Source organism: Podarcis cretensis, assembly GCF_951804945.1.
Source record: "Podarcis cretensis genome assembly, chromosome: 14".
NCBI classification, from domain to species: Eukaryota; Metazoa; Chordata; class Lepidosauria; order Squamata; family Lacertidae; genus Podarcis; species Podarcis cretensis.
In genome coordinates this window covers 18,629,242-18,644,885 of record NC_137183.1, presented here as the reverse complement: position 1 = coordinate 18,644,885, position 15,644 = coordinate 18,629,242, and the positions used below count along the sequence as shown (strand labels likewise).

Below are 15,644 nucleotides of genomic sequence, written 5' to 3'. Positions count from 1 at the left end.
TGGAGTTCTCTGAAAGATCAGCATATGAGAATTATTCCCCACTGTTGTTATATACTGCCCAGTCTGTAACACTAATCAGAATTGTTCTCCAGTCAGAAGTTTTTTTAAACTTTTCCATGCTCATGAATGACTGTGGTCCGTTTTCTAGGAGATAATTTCTCATCTTCTCAAAGGAAGAAGCATTGTCATTTGACGGCCATCTAAATAATTTTTTTGTTGGGCTGTTTCATTTAGTCTTTTCTGCCCTCACAGGCACGTTAAGACACTTTGGCGTAAAGTGGTACATTCAAAACAATTAAAAACCAGTCGATAGCTTCTTAATAAATCACTTTGCTTCTGGAATTGACACTTCTGTGAAACGCTCTCCTTTCAGTACACGTTCAGAGAGCCTGAGCTTTGTTTACAGCTCCTTTTCTTAAGTCGATATTGAAATGGCGTGCTGTAAAATAAAAGCTGGTGTCACGGCACTTCTTTATAAATCATGTTCAGAGTGGCATATTTCTGATAATTACTGTGATAGGACTTGAGGACCCGCGCAGTAGGATGCTGTGAAAGCTTTTCTCGTAGGAAGGGGTGACTTTTCTCCTCCTCCCCACTTGCTGCTTGTCAGGAATGTTTCGTGTAAACGAAGTTTTTCCTGCTGTTTGCGTCTTCTTCTCCCTGAGATTAACTAGAGTTATTGGCGTGTTCCACTTTATAGCCCATTATAATCTTTGATCCTCAAGCCAGTGTTCCACTAATCCGTATCACAGCTGCACTCAGCCTTTCTTGTAAGTAGTAATTACTGTTTCCGTGTAACTAAGCTATTCACGCCGTACTATAGACTCGAAGGCCTGCTCTGAAGATGAAACTTCCTAAAATTATCGATTGAATTTGTTTCCCATTCTTCCTCCCAAAGGAGTCCAAGGCAGCAAATGTATATAAAGTTTTAAAACAAAACCAAAATGCTCTAAAAACACCTGAAAGCAGTTGCAATTAAAAACAGACTTCCAGCAAATGATTTCAAGATTCCCAGGAATAGTAGTCTTCAACCACCAAATGTCTATTTTTCTATTTTTTTAATAAATTGCCCGTCTCAGGGCGATAAAATCACAATATAAAAACACAGAATATAAACAAGAATGTTTTCAAATTCCTCCTGAAAGTTAATAATGATGGAGACAGGCACACCTCACTAGGGAAGGCATTCTACAACCATGGGACCACCAATGAAAAGGCCCTGTCGTGGGGCAGTTCCAACCAGGCGGCACTGGTGGCCCCACATCACAGAATTGTAGAGTTGGGAGGAACTGCGAGGATCATCTAGTCCAATCCCCTGCAATGCAGGAATCTTTCACCCATAGTGGGGCTCAAACCAACAAACCTGCGACTGAGAGTCTCATGTTCTACCAACTGAGCTGTCCCAGGCCTCACCTGCTGATCATAGAGTCCATGACAGTTGGCATAGAAGAAGGTCCTCTATTAGGTACTTGGCTCCCAAGCCATTTGCGGCTTTATATGCTCGGTCCCAGCGCCTGCCAACCTAGCAGTTCGAAAGCACCTCCGGGTGCAAGTAGATAAATAGGGCCGCTTACCAGTGGGAAGGTAAACGGCGTTTCCGTGTGCAGCTCTGGCTCGCCAGAGCAGCGATGTCACGCTGGCCACGTGACCCGGAAGTGTCTCCGGACAGCGCTGGCCCCTGGCCTCTTAAGTGAGATGGGCGCACAACCCCAGAGTCTGTCAAGACTGGCCCGTACGGGCAGGGGTACCTTTACCTTTATGCTAGGATTAACACGTTACATGTGGCCTGGTAAGACATTGGTTGAAGGCATTTCAAATGTTCTTGCAATCTGCCTCCCCAAGGGTGGTGCAAATAGAGCAAAGATGGAACTCTGGTTTCTCCTGTTAGGAGTTTAGACAAACACAACCCAAATACTATCAACTCTTCAGCTCTTCCCCTCCCGCTCTCTTCCTGGCCTAAGTTCCTGCCTTGGATAACTGTTTCAGTTTCATAAGTTTGTCCACGTAGCGTTGCATATTTGCATTTAGTAAATCTTGATTTGGGGGGAGGTGGGGGTTGAAAATGATGTAACATTTTGGTGGCCATACTTATAAATATTGTGTTCTATCCAACTAAGTCCTACTCGGAGAGGACACACTGAAATGAATGAACCTAAATTAGTCATGTTCATTAACTTCAATATGAGCACGCTTGATTGGAGCCAAATCCTTCCTCATCAAAGCCCGGCACATAAACATTGGTAATCTTGCAGCCAACATGGTGCCCCCCAGAAGTTACTGGACTACAAATCCCACCATCCATGACCATTGGCCGTACTGGCTGGGGCTGATGGGAGTCGGAGTGCAACAACATTATGCTGGCCCAGTGCTGTCCACCCTGGCTCAGGATATACCTGTTGACTCAAGGGCATCCTGATCAAATTTGCAGATGACACCAAACTGGGAGGGGTGGCTAACACCCCAGAGGACAGGATCACACTTCAAAACGACCTTGACAGATTAGAGAACTGGGCCAAAACAAACAAGATGAATTTTAATAGGGAGAAATGTAAAGTATTGCACTTGGGCAAAAAAAATGAGAGGCACAAATACAAGATGGGTGACACCTGGCTTGAGAGCAGTACATGTGAAAAGGATCTAGGAGTCTTGGTTGACCACAAACTTGACATGAGCCAACAGTGTGACATGGCAGCTAAAAAAGCCAATGCAATTCTGGGCTGCATCAATAGGAGTATTGCATCTAGATCAAGGGAAGTAATAGTGCCACTGTATTCTGCTCTGGTCAGACCTCACCTGGAGTACTGTGTCCAGTTCTGGGCACCACAGTTCAAGAAGGACACTGACAAACTGGAACGTGTCCAGAGGAGGGCAACCAAAATGGTCAAAGGCCTGGAAACGATGCCTTATGAGGAACGGCTAAGGGAGCTGGGCATGTTTAGCCTGGAGAAGAGGAGGTTAAGGGGTGATATGATAGCCATGTTCAAATATATAAAAGGATGTCACATAGAGGAGGGAGAAAGGTTGTTTTCTGTTGCTCCAGAGAAGCAGACATGGAGCAATGGTTCCAAACTACAAGAAAGAAGATTCCACCTAAACATTAGGAAGAACTTCCTGACAGTAAGAGCTGTTTGACAGTGGAATTTGCTGCCAAGGAGTGTGGTGGAGTCTCCTTCTTTGGAGGTCTTTAAGCAGAGGCTTGACAACCATATGTCAGGAGTGCTCTGATGGTGTTTCCTGCTTGGCGGGGGGTTGGACTCGATGGCCCTTGTGGTCTCTTCCAACTCTATGATTCTATGACTTCTGCGCTTGCTTTCCTGTGACTTACAGTATTAGCACACTGCCACTGGGCATTTCTTTCTGCAATTAGACCTTTCTCTCCTAGCTGTGTTTGATGGGCACCCTTGTTTTCTTGATCAAAGTCATTTGAAAGTTGCCGTCTTTCTGAGCCAGTCTTGCTTAAGAGTTGATTGGGGCCATAGCGGCCCCTGAAGACAACACACAGGTTGGGGTACCAGCATGTGCCTGGATAGCTCAGTTGGTTAGAGCATGGTGCTGATAACGCCAAGGTTGCAGGTTTGATCCCTGTGTGGGACAGCTGCATATTCCTGCATTGCAGGGGTTGGATTAGATGGTTTTCAGAGTCCCTCCCAACTCTGATTTTATGATTTCTATGTTTACGCTGTAACAAACAGTTGGTTAAGCTGTGACTCAAGATCCTGATTCCTCCTCACTCACCCCAGTTGAAATTGGCTCTTTGTATAGGAGGATTAAAAGCCTGAGGTTTGGGGGCTAATCCTACTAAATGCAGCTGTCTCTGATCCTATTAATTGGCTTCTGTAGCCTGGGAATGCTAACAGGTATGCAAGGTTTCAAGGCTGGAGTAGTAATATTAAATAACAACTCCTGGCTTTGCTTTCTTGCATCCTCATGCCCCACCGTCATCAGCAATTGTTCAGCTGTTGTTTCTTGGTAGTGTTAAGCTGAATGAGATCACTTGTGCCTTGGTAGGTTTATTGAATCACACACTCTCTCGCCTCTAACCCTGTTGGAGGTGATCATTCATTTCCCTCACCGCTTAAAACCTGCTTGATGCTCTTCCAGATGTTGTTGGACTACAACTTCCATCATCTGTTGGCTAGGGCTGATGGGAATTGCAATCTTGAAACATCTGGAGGGCAGTGGAGAAAACAGCTCAAGACCACGTGATGCCTTCAAACCCTTCACTAGCTGCTGCCTTGCCCTCCTAATTCTTAAAGCTTGTCACAGCCCAGCCCTCACAGCCCAATATTTATTCATCCACAGTCTGTGCTCTTCAGACTTGTCTACCTTTGTTGGACTAGATGGGCCTTTGGTTTAATCCAGTAGGGCGGTTCCTATGATGGGGTGGGTGATTGAGGAGAAGGCTATCAATGACTACAACTCATGAAAGCTGAGATTATCTCCACTGTTGGCGACATTGAGTCTCTGAATGATAGTTGTGCAGGGTCACAAGTGGAGGGGATGTCGTTGCATCAGGTTGGCCACTGTTTGAACTTGGATGCTGGACTAGAGAGACCTTTGACATGAATCTAGCAGGGCTCATCATAGGTTCTTACCTTTCCCCTTGTTTCTCCATATGCCTCCTCATCTCTTTCAAAGTCTGTTCTTCTATAAAGCCTTGCCTAACCCAGAAGTCTTAATCACCACCTGAAACAAAAGCTGGCATCTCCCAACCTCTCCAGCCACCACTAGCAGATCTAGATTGTACACTCTTTGGCACAGCACCCTGTTACTACTACTACAAAGCGGCCCTGTATGTCAAAGGGCTACATTAAAACTGGTATGAAGTTCTTTGTATTGTTAATAGAGCATTTTCCAACTGCATTGTTGATTTCAGGACCAAACTAGGCTGCGTCTACATCTCTGTCCCACTTGTCCTCCCAGGAGCATAGGGGGAGCATACATGGCTCTTCCCCCAACCCCCATGGAAAAGCAATCTTTGAGGAGACAAATAGCAGGAAGAGAAAGGGTTAAACATCCTTCTTACCCCTCCCTCCACAGCTGCTTTTTGTCAGAGGTCAGGAAGGGAACCCAGTACACTTACCGTAATTGATAAGCTTGCTGCATAATGTCCCGTTCTGCTCTCACTAACATGGCAAAACCTTGTTCTGTTTCTTGATCGGCTTTTAAGTTCAGCTTAATTTTTTTTTTCATTTTAAAAAAGTTCCCTCAAAACAGAAACCTTCTAACATCTGGGGTTTTTTCCTGATTCTTGAGGAACTCAGGTTTATTTACATCTTCAATGTTTTGAAAGTGTTGACAGTGTGCAGAACGCTTTTTCAAGAGTCCTTATCCTAGATGCTGTCTCCTGCCTTCATCCTCTAGCTACAAAATTGGGGAGCTGGCACAGCTAGAACTGGATCCGGTTTTTCTTGTTCTTCTTCAAAGGTTTACTCATCCTCCTATACTACTTCCTGTTTTTGTCTATTTGACAGTGTTGGTTTCTCCCTTCCCCCAGCCTTCCTACACTGCCACTCATGATTTTAATAAAATCACTCAAATCAAATTTTCAGATTTCAGGGAATTGTTTCTGCATGCGCTGAGCTGCCATGGATTTTCCTCCTTGCACCTCTGTTCTGGTATATGTTCTAGTCCAAGCACAGGCCCCGTTTGATCTATACATTTAAATCAGTCTCTAACCACTTTAAATAGTCATGACTTCCCCCAAAGAACTCTGGGAACTGTAGTTTAGTTAATGGTGTTGGAGGTTGCTAGGAGACCCCTATTCCCCTCGCAGAACTACAATTCCCAAACTTCCCTCGAGTGTTAAACCACTCTGAGAATTGGAACCTGCACCCCATTTGTTAACAGCTGTAATAATATTAATGACTGAAAATTGTAAAGTTTCATTACTCTCACTTCTCAGAAAGATTGACTTAATAAAGTTTGGGATTTGGCTATAACGTCGAAAAATAAATTATCTAAGTATAAGAATTCCAAGTGATATGGAAATAAATTATGGGAAAACTGGTTGCCCCTCATACAGTTTTGTCAAGAAAATAATTACCTCCTGCAATGCAAATTCAAGTAGGCTTTGAGTTTTGTTTCGTTTTTGTTACTGGTAATTTTTTGTTAAGGAATATTTCCTTGTAGAGTATTATTTCTGAAGTATTTTTCTCTGGAGCAGTTTACCTTATAATTGTTAAGAATTGTCAAACGATTAGGTAAAAATGTAAAAATGCAGATTCCAGCTACAAAAGCTGAGGCGGCCAGAGACCATCTTGGCTTTAAGACCTGGAAGACCTGCCCGCTGCCTTGCTGGCTTTTCCCCTCCTGGCCTAGAAAGGCAGGGCCCTGACTGACTCCAACTGCAAAAGCCAAACAGACGCTTAAACTGCAGTATTGTTTAGTGCTGTTGGGTTTTTTGTTGTTGCTGCTGCTGTTGATTATTATTATTTTTTTGTATCTTTTCAGCTCTTGTTTTGATTTATGTGGCAATTGTTCAGTTTTGTCTATTTTTATATTTATTGTTTATAGCTACTTTTACAATTATGTATCCCCCCCCCCCTAAGCTGCTTTGACCATGGTTTTAACTGTGGAAAGGGAGCCGTACAAATAAAATAATTGCGATGATGATGAGAGGCACTACAGTGGCTAGCCCTGGTCAAAGAACAAGATTTTAGCTACAGCTCATAGTTTGTCCAGAGTAAGATATGTCACAATATTGCAATTATACCATACTCTGCATTGCTATTGTAAGCCAACTTGAATAAAAATGTATTGCACCACCAGTGAAGGATGCATAGGCTACAGTTTTGGCAAGTCTCCAGAGAAGAGAATTTCAATGGAGAGGGGCAGCCACTGACCACCTGTTTCTGCAAACTTCTTATGACTCGGTGTATAGATCCAGATGGTATACTTGAACTTAAAGGTCATGCTGGTCTCAGGTTGGTAGGGGCTTTATGATGTCTTTGTGGAATGTCTCGAATGCAAAAAACTTAAGGGCGGGTCTGAACTCCTTGACTAACCCGACTCTCTTGTTTTCCCAGGTCACTAGAAAAAGAGTATGGCTCAAGAAACCAACCATAGCCAAGTGCCTATGCTTTGTTCTACTGGGTGCGGATTTTACGGAAACCCTCGTACGAATGGCATGTGTTCGGTATGCTATAAAGAACATCTTCAACGGCAGAATGGTAGTAATGGTAGAATTAGCCCACCAGGTGAGTTCAGATCTCCAAAAGGCGTCGGGGTTGACTTCTAGATGCACAAGCTCATGTGGCTGCGGTAGGGAACCTCCAGTTTGCTGGACAGTTTGGTCCATAAAGCCATCTCCCCCCCCACACACACACACACTCCCCCAAACCAATCAGCTGACGTCACTGGGTGACATCAGGCGATGGGCAGGTTGTGGGGTTCACTCCTGCCAGGTGCTGCAGGTAACATAGGGGAACTTCAGCCACATGGTGGCTTTTTCGTGTGCTCTGGCTTCCATCACAGTGTTCTGTTGCTCCAGAAGCTGTTTAGGCATGCTGGCAAAATAATAATAATAATAATAATAATAATAATAATAAGAAGAAGAAGAAGAAGAAGAAGAAGAAGAAGAAGTAGTTTATTATTTTGTATCCCTCCCATCTGGCCGGGCAGCTCCCAGCAGAATTAAAAGCACAATAAAATATTAAACATTAAAAACCTCCCTAAACAGGGCTGCTTTCAGATGTCTTTTTAAAGTCAGGTAGTTTATTGCCTTGACATCTGCTGGGAGGGTGTTCCACAGGTCAGGCCCCACTACCAAGAAGGCCCTCTGCCTGGTTCCCTGTCATGGCAAAATGATGGGGCTGGAGGCACTGTCTGTGGACAAATGCCGGCTCCCTCAACCTGAAAGCCTGATGAGCACTGCAACCCCATAGTCACCTTTGACTAGACTTAATCGTCCAGGGGTCCTTTCAGGATAAAAGTGCAGGGGTCAGATAATTGACAGGTGGGTGATCCCTACCGACTTGTCAGAGTTGGCCCACGTGGTAGCGGCAAGATAAAAATCTGGATTCCGCACTCCTGCAAAGATTTCATGACCTGTCCAAGACAGCTGGGATTTTCGCTTGGCCTGTGTATGTAAAATGGGCCATGCTAAGCAGACTGCCTTCCTTTGTCTTGCAGCAGGCAGTTGCTAATTGTAGAATGGGAGAGAGAAAGAGAGAAGGAAAAGAAGACTAATTGTGTGTGGCCTGTAGTATCACCAAACAGATTATGATTCAGCTTCAAACGGAACATTAGGCCTACGCAGTTTTAACAGGGTTTTTTTGTCAGCATAGTCTAAGGGTCATTCTTGCAGCTCGTATTTTACTTATGGTAAAGTATTGCAGGCTTAGTCTGCCCGATACTGCCATAAATAGCTGTAGAGCAGGAGCGGGGAGAAGTGTTCAGCCTGAGGGCCGCTTTCCCTTCTGTGCAGTCTTCTAGGGGCCACATGTCAGCAGTGGGCAGAGTCAGAGGCAAAAGTGACCTTAGTGTGAATCTTACCTTTGTACAGCAGGCTCATAGGAACCAACTCCTAGGGGCAAAGGTCTCTTCAGCCCCTAAAAAAATATATTTGAGGGGGCCAGCCAGTCATTGCCATTCAGCTGGTGTGCATGCACTGCGTCTTGGTGATCGATTATGTGGGGTTTACCTGCCCCCCCCCAATATTTTATTAAAGTTGGCACCCCTAAGTATCTAGTTTCTGCACCAGTCTCTCACTCTGTCCTCCATCCAGGCCAACTGCATTATTAGAGTATTAAGTACACATTCCAGACTGGCAGGAAGGTTGCAAGGTGGGGCTGGTGAGAGAGGTCTTGAGGGCCAGGTACAGAGGTCTAAGGGGCCCCATTTGGCCTCTGGTTCCAAGGTTCCCCATCCCTGCCATACTGAGGGACTGGTTTGTTTGTGAGCCAAAACCGGCCAATGTAGGAAGGGATAGCTATGTTGAGGAGAGAGGGAAAAACAGGTGATCTGGAAACAGCTGCTGCCAAATTAAAACGGCAACACGCGACTTGCAGAACCTCCCATTACACTCTTGACCTTCCTGCCAAATAGCATGTTGCACATCATTTAAGATAGTGCAACTTTTCCAGGAAGCGACCGTGAATACAGTGGTGCCCCGCAAGACGAATGCCTTGCAAGACGAAAAACCCGCTAGACGAAAGGGTTTTCCATTTTTCAAAGTGCTTCGCAAGACGAATTTCCCTATGGGCTTGCTTCCCTCCCCCCCCCCTTTTTCTAAGCCGCTCAGCTGCTAATAGCGCTAATCTGCTAAGCCGCTAATAGGGATGCTTCGCAAGACGAAAAAACCGCTAGACGAAGAGACTCGCGGAACGGATTATTTTCGTCTTGCGAGGCACCACTGTACTTTCTTAACTTGGGCCACATCCAGGCCACCTGTTTAAAGCTCTATGATTCGTTAATGCAAAGCCATGTCAGAATTACTTAAAACAGCAACCCTAAAAGTATGACCTTATCTGCACTATTCACTTAAAGCAGTATCGTAAAGCCAATCCTCCATGAATTTGTCTGATCCTTTTTTAAAGCCATCCAAGTCGTTGGCCATTGCTGCAGTAAATTCCGTTGTTTAGCTATGTGTGGTGTGGATTGATTATCGTCCCCCGAAGAGGTATTCTTTGTGTCTTTAAAATATCAAATTTTATCTTATTTGAATTTTTAAAACAAATCAACCTGCACATTAAATTCAAAGGCACAATTGCCATCTCTTGTAGTTGGACATATATAACTGAATTCTAGTCCAACCCCTGTAATGCAGGAATATGCAGCTGTCCCATAGGGGGATCGAACCTGCAACGTTGGCATTATCGGCACCATGCTCTAAGCAGCTGAGGTGTGGTTAATAACTTAGCTGTAGATATCATTCTGTCGTGAAATCATCACAGCCCAAAGTTTCCCCCAGCCCTAAGATTGCAACATCAAGCCTATGGTGACCAGTTGTCTTCTAGCATGGCCAATTGCTGTCTTAACACGAGTGCCTCTTCTTTCAGCAACTTCTGTTAGTAGCCTAACTGAGTCTTTACCAGTTCAATGCACTGAAGGCAGCATCCAGGAAACTTCATCAACACTAGAATCTACACCTGTTCCACCTATGCAGCCAAGGTAAACTTTGCCATCCTGTGTTTGTGTGTGTCAAAGGTCTATGTGGAATTGTTACCATAATGTTAATTGCAGCATTTTCTATTTTGGGGACAGAATGGTAATTGCATGAATGAGAGCATTCTCCCTTTTTTTGGATTGGGAGTTCTGCACTATAGCTGTCTGTGATAGTTTTGTTAATGTATCTGGGGGCAGAGCACGAGCCCGTCTTTCTACACTGTTCCCTATAATAGCAAAACACAGGTGCTGATGGTTACTTAGACGGAACAGGAAAACGTGAGGGAGGCATTGCCATACTCAGGTGTGCTTTGAGGTTTGTAAAAGTACCCAGATTTGCTGGAGTACTCCCCAAAGATACAGATGTCGACTGGGGAAGATCTCAACTTAAAACTTGTTGGTATGGGCAATGGTACAGCAAAATCTGCACCTCAATGTATGACCTAAACACTTGTAAGGTAAGCATTTGCACTTTGAATTGGAAGCACGCTAGTGAATCTGCTTTGGTCTGGCAGCTCTGGTCCCAGTGCCTGGCCCCAGTTCCTGAACAGTCTTTCAAAGACAGTTCTATTATTTTCAGAGCTCTGTGCTAAATATACAAGATGAACACAGTGTAGGCTAGTCCGTGGGGGTAAATGTGACACTGCCCTCATCCACCCATCAGCTGACCATCTTCTTAAATTACAACCAGTCCAATGGGTGGCAGCACTTGTCTTTGGACAAATACCGTATTTTTCGCCCTACAGGACGCACCGGCCCATAGGACGCACCTAGTTTTCAGGGGGGGGGGGGGGGGAATCAAGTAAAAAAATATGATCCCCCCCCTGCTTTTGTGGGAAGTGGCGGAATACCCCCACCTCCCGCAAAAGCCCACAGGAGCCCAGCGTGACTCCTGCGGGCTTTTCGACCAGGAGGGAGAAGGGACTGAAATGGCCAGTCAGTCCCTTCTCCCTCCTTGGGGAAAAGCCCCCAAGAGTGGCGCGCTCTTTAAAGGGTGCGCGGCTCCTGCGGGCTTTTCTAGGAGGTGGGGGAATTCCCCCCCCTTGTAGAAAAGCCAGCAGAAGCCGCGGAGCCCCTTTAAAGAGCGCGCGGCTTTTGCCTGCTTTTGCGGGAGGTGGGGGAATTCCCCCATCTCCCGCAAAAGCCCACAGGAGGGTTGGAGAGTAGCGGGAAGGCGTCGCGCGCCTCCCCGCTGCCCCCCATCCTCTGGGGCGGGCGATGGGGGAAGCGCTGCTTTCCCCACCGCCAGCCTCAAAGAGCAGACTCTCCTGGCTTCAGCAGAAGCAATGTGAAGCCTCCGGAGCGCAGGCTTCAGAGGCTTCGCGTTGCTATCGCTGAAGCCAAGGAGCCTGCATTCGCCCCATAAGACGCACACACATTTCCCCTTCATTTTTGGAGGGGGGAAAGTGCGTCTTATAGGGCGAAAAATATGGTACTTTGCTTCTGATGATTTTATTCGTTTTGTAATTTTGTTTCTGCCCTGCTTTTCCTTCGAGGAGCTTAAGGCGACGACCGTGGCTCCCTTTCCCTGTTTATCCTCACGCCAGTCTTGTGAGGTAGGCTCAGCAGAGAGAGAGAGAGAGAGAGAGAGAGAGAGAGAGAGAGAGAGAAACTGACTCCAGGTCACTTACCAAGCATCATGGCCCAGTAGCGTCTTGAACCCTGGTGTCTATAATATCAAGTTGCCTTTATAAGCAGTTGAAACAATTGCCTTCTATAAGCGAATATTTAATGTGCTAGTTATGGCAAAGACTGTACCACTTTCTAAAGAAATTCTCTCCCTGCCACCCCGCTTCTAGCCCTGTGTCAAGCCCATCATCACTCTTAGCAGAATCTGTAGCAACATGTGAAGTGGAAAGTACAGACATAGTGGACAAGGCAGGACCTGAAAGAGAAGATGTCCAAGGTTAGTATATGAACTAGTTGGATGCCTTCACTGTCTTTGTTTATGTTTTTTGGAACACGAAGAGAAAATATACATTATTGCCCTACTTGATCTACTGCTGGTTATCAATAACTCCGCAATGCCAGTTGTCAAAAACTGCAGAGGCCAGAACTGAAGAGACTTGAATTGTACACCTTGATTGCAGGCACTTACAGATTTGTTTTATGGCATTTCCCAGTGAGCTTGCTGACAATTGCATCTCCTTAAGAGTGGAGAGAATCTTTAAGCACTTAATAATTTGTCACAGAAGGTATAAGGCAACATGAATGTGCCAGGATTTCTCACCTTCCCCACCCCCCAAAAAAAAATTACTACTGTTTAAGCATTTTGGAAAGAGGTAAATAGTTGGGTGAGCAGCTCTGCATGACCAGAAATTTAATCTTACTGGTTTCAGACTCCAGTAAATCCCATCTTTTGTCTACCAGCCCCTTTTGATTCCAAAGCTTGAGTGTGTTTGTTTATCTTGCAATATTCAGTCATATACTGAATATCCAGATTAATGCCATGGACATGAATGTTTCAGCCACCCAGTTTATTTCAAGAGAATCCAAACTTTGCTTACCGCGCTTAATTTGAATCCACCCTGTGGCTTTGCAAAGAAATCACCTATACGTGTAAAGCTGAATTTCACTGCAACAAGCCTAAAAGACTTTAAAGTTTTTTGTCAGTTGTGTGGCAAGTAATGCAATTATGCAAAAATACCTGTGTTAGTCTTGCCACAATAGATTTTTTAAAATCAGCATGGTAACCCAGAACTCCTTTGCATGTGGGTTTTTTAAAGTGACATTCAGGGAGATTCCCCTTTAAAATTGCTATATGTATTATTTGTGGAACTGAGCTTTCCTTGACAGATGTTGGGGCATCCTTGTGTCCTTTGGGCACAGATAACAGTGGAGAGTCTGGGCCCCCAAAACCTGCCTTTGAGCATTCCAGATGTGCTTCTAAAAACAGATCGTGCTCAATTTCATCTTTTAGGGTTTTTTTTTTTTTTGCAGTGACTCTAAACCATGTCATTAATACAGTTAACAATGTGATCCTTCCTACTCAGAAGTGAGTCTAACTGTGTTCAGGGAGACTTACCCCCACGTGTAGCGTGCCTAATATTATTTGAGTGTTCCTGAAATTCAGAAACACAAGCACCAGTGCTCTTTCTCATACACATTCTGGAAAGATGCAGTGAAATGACATAAGCACAGCATTACTCAGCTCATGCACGCATCTCTGTGTATTCATTTCTGCCATGGGGGAGCCGTTGCAGATGGCTTGCAAGTTAAGCTGGATCTCAGTCACACACTTGACAGCTAGGGCCTTGAGATAAGAAAAGGGGTATTAGACAAGTGCCGTGTGTACTAGAGTAAGCGAAAGCTTTATCTGTATTTTCCTTTGGTCCACTCCCAGTATAACATAGCAGGGTTTCTTCCTTTCTTAAGAGAACCCCTTGTGGGCTTCCCCCCTCCACCTTGTGCTCATTGGGCTACTGATCACATCTTCTGCCTTTGGTGGGGTTTTTTTGGTTTGTTTCGTTGTCCTTCTTTTAGCTAAGCAATACCTGCCTTTTAGTTCTGTGGTCTGGGCTCTGATTTGCTGCATATTCAAAACAGAGCACTGGTGTGGGGTTTTAAAAGAAAACCCTACACTGAGGTAAGCGGAAGGGGCCTTCTACCAGGTCTAATAATTTGTCCCCAAGAGCCTGCCATTGTCTGTTCCGACTGGCAGTGACTCCAGGATCCCAGGCATGGATTTTCTCATCACCTGCTCATTTTTGACTGAAGAGTCCAAGGATTGAACTTGGGAGCTTCTTGATGCAAAGCATGTACTCCACTACTGAGCCGTGGTCTCTTGCCTGTATGGAAATGTGGCCACTCACTGGCTTGAGCCGCTTCTGGGTGGGGAGGGGAAAGAGCCTTAGCTGCAGCTGAGCTTTCTTCCTTGCTAAAACCAGCTGTGTTTGACTCTGTGAACGTGGCATAACCCCCTTTTCTGTTTGGCACCATCTAATCTTTAGGGTGTTGTATTGTGTGATACCACATCTGTAAAAGAGATGTGAACCGGGTCTCCTAGCCATAGAATGGACAGTGCACTGTGAGCATGACCACTGGCCAAGCGTGATGGAAGTTGTAGTCTGAGTACATCTGGAAAGCACACATTGAGCGATGCTGCTCCAGACCCTCTCATGTATGCTTCCCAGTTTCTTGCAGAGTGAAGGTGGGATATAAACGCTGATGCGAAACATAAATGAAGGGGACACAAAGCCTAAACAGAATGGAATGAAGTTGCCAAAATGCAGTGCCATATATATATTCTTCGTTTATATCAGGGATCAGCAAGGTTTATCTTTCCTGGGCCAGATTGGTCCCACAGAGATCCCTCTGTGGGCTGGATCGCGTGCGCGGCTGCGATTTTCAGCATTTGTGCGTGCACAGATGTGATTTCCAGCACCACGGAAGCAAGTCCCTGCGCTGCGCTGTGCCAGACTAGCGCAGCGCGAGAGCGGGCTCCTCGGTTCGGGGGTGGCTCGTGGGCCGGTCAAACAACCTCCGCGGGCCACTTCTGGTCCATTGGCCTTAGGTCGCTGACCCCTGGTTATATGTTAATCCAAGTCATGACTAGTCAAGTCTCTGTTGGTGAACAGAGAAACCATAAAATGGTCTGTATCTCAAGATAAATAGATGATTTGAAGATGTAATGCGATTCCAAGACATCTGCTGAACCCTTTAGTTGGTGGAAAGCTCGCCTGTATGAAATTTTGGTATGCCAGGAGTTCTCTCCACAATCCACAGAAGGACATTACAGGGTATGAATCTATGCTTTCCCATTACAATATATTCCCCCAGTGGCTGGTTTCTCCTATTATATTTTAAAGATACAACTCATGCGTAGCATCAAGAACTGAAAGTACTGATAATGCGTTTTACCTGGGGAGCAAATGCTCACATGAGTTGGAGTCATATATTTGAGCAACTCTTTTACAAAGTAGAAAAGAGAGGTATAAGTTTTAAAAATATAAATATATATTCGATTTTTTTTGCCTGTAATGCTTGGATATATCTGTGGATCTAAAGCTACATAGTTTGGTGCGGTGAAATGTGGATTGTGTGAGTCTGTGTAAAATTCAATATGTGGGAAATACCTTGGACTGCAGTTCTGTTCATACTTACTGCTATGAGCTTTCTGCGGTTGCAGTTTGGGATAGCACAAGGCTCCTTCTAACCATAGCTCAATGGTAGAGCACATGTTTTGTGTGCAGGTTCAATGGTAGAGCACATGTTTTGTGTGCAGGTTCAATGGTAGAGCACATGTTTTGCGTGCAGGTAATTTCAATCTCTGGCATCTCCAGTAAAAACAGGGGATCAAGGAAGAAAGATCTCTTTATCTGCCTGAGACCCTAAATAACCCTTGGCCTGGCTAAAATGTTCTACTAAGCCAAACCACAGTTTAGCATGGATGTGTGGACTCTTGGAGGTTGTGACTGCTTTGTTCTTTCCCAGTTGTTCTGTTCTGATGTGCCTTGCTAAACTGTGGCTTGGTGACCCAGCTGAGCCTTTGCTCATAGTTCAGTTCTCTCCAGACTAACAAGCCGTCACCAGGGTTT

The 15,644-nt window shown here is 45.1% G+C and overlaps 1 protein-coding gene across 5 annotated transcripts in view; it reads left to right on the top strand.

Moving 5' to 3' along the window:
* The window catches only part of ZFAND6 (zinc finger AN1-type containing 6), a 79,110-nt gene that overhangs the window by 50,283 nt on the left and 13,183 nt on the right, over nt 1–15,644 (top strand). For all 5 annotated transcript variants that reach the window (XM_079954391.1, XM_079954394.1, XM_079954393.1 and 2 more), the window contains exons 2-4: nt 7,029–7,199; nt 10,002–10,113; nt 11,907–12,013. In XM_079954391.1, the coding sequence (XP_079810517.1) occupies nt 7,046–7,199; nt 10,002–10,113; nt 11,907–12,013 (373 nt within the window). In that variant the 5' untranslated portion in view covers nt 7,029–7,045. The remainder of the gene's footprint in view (nt 1–7,028; nt 7,200–10,001; nt 10,114–11,906; nt 12,014–15,644) is intronic.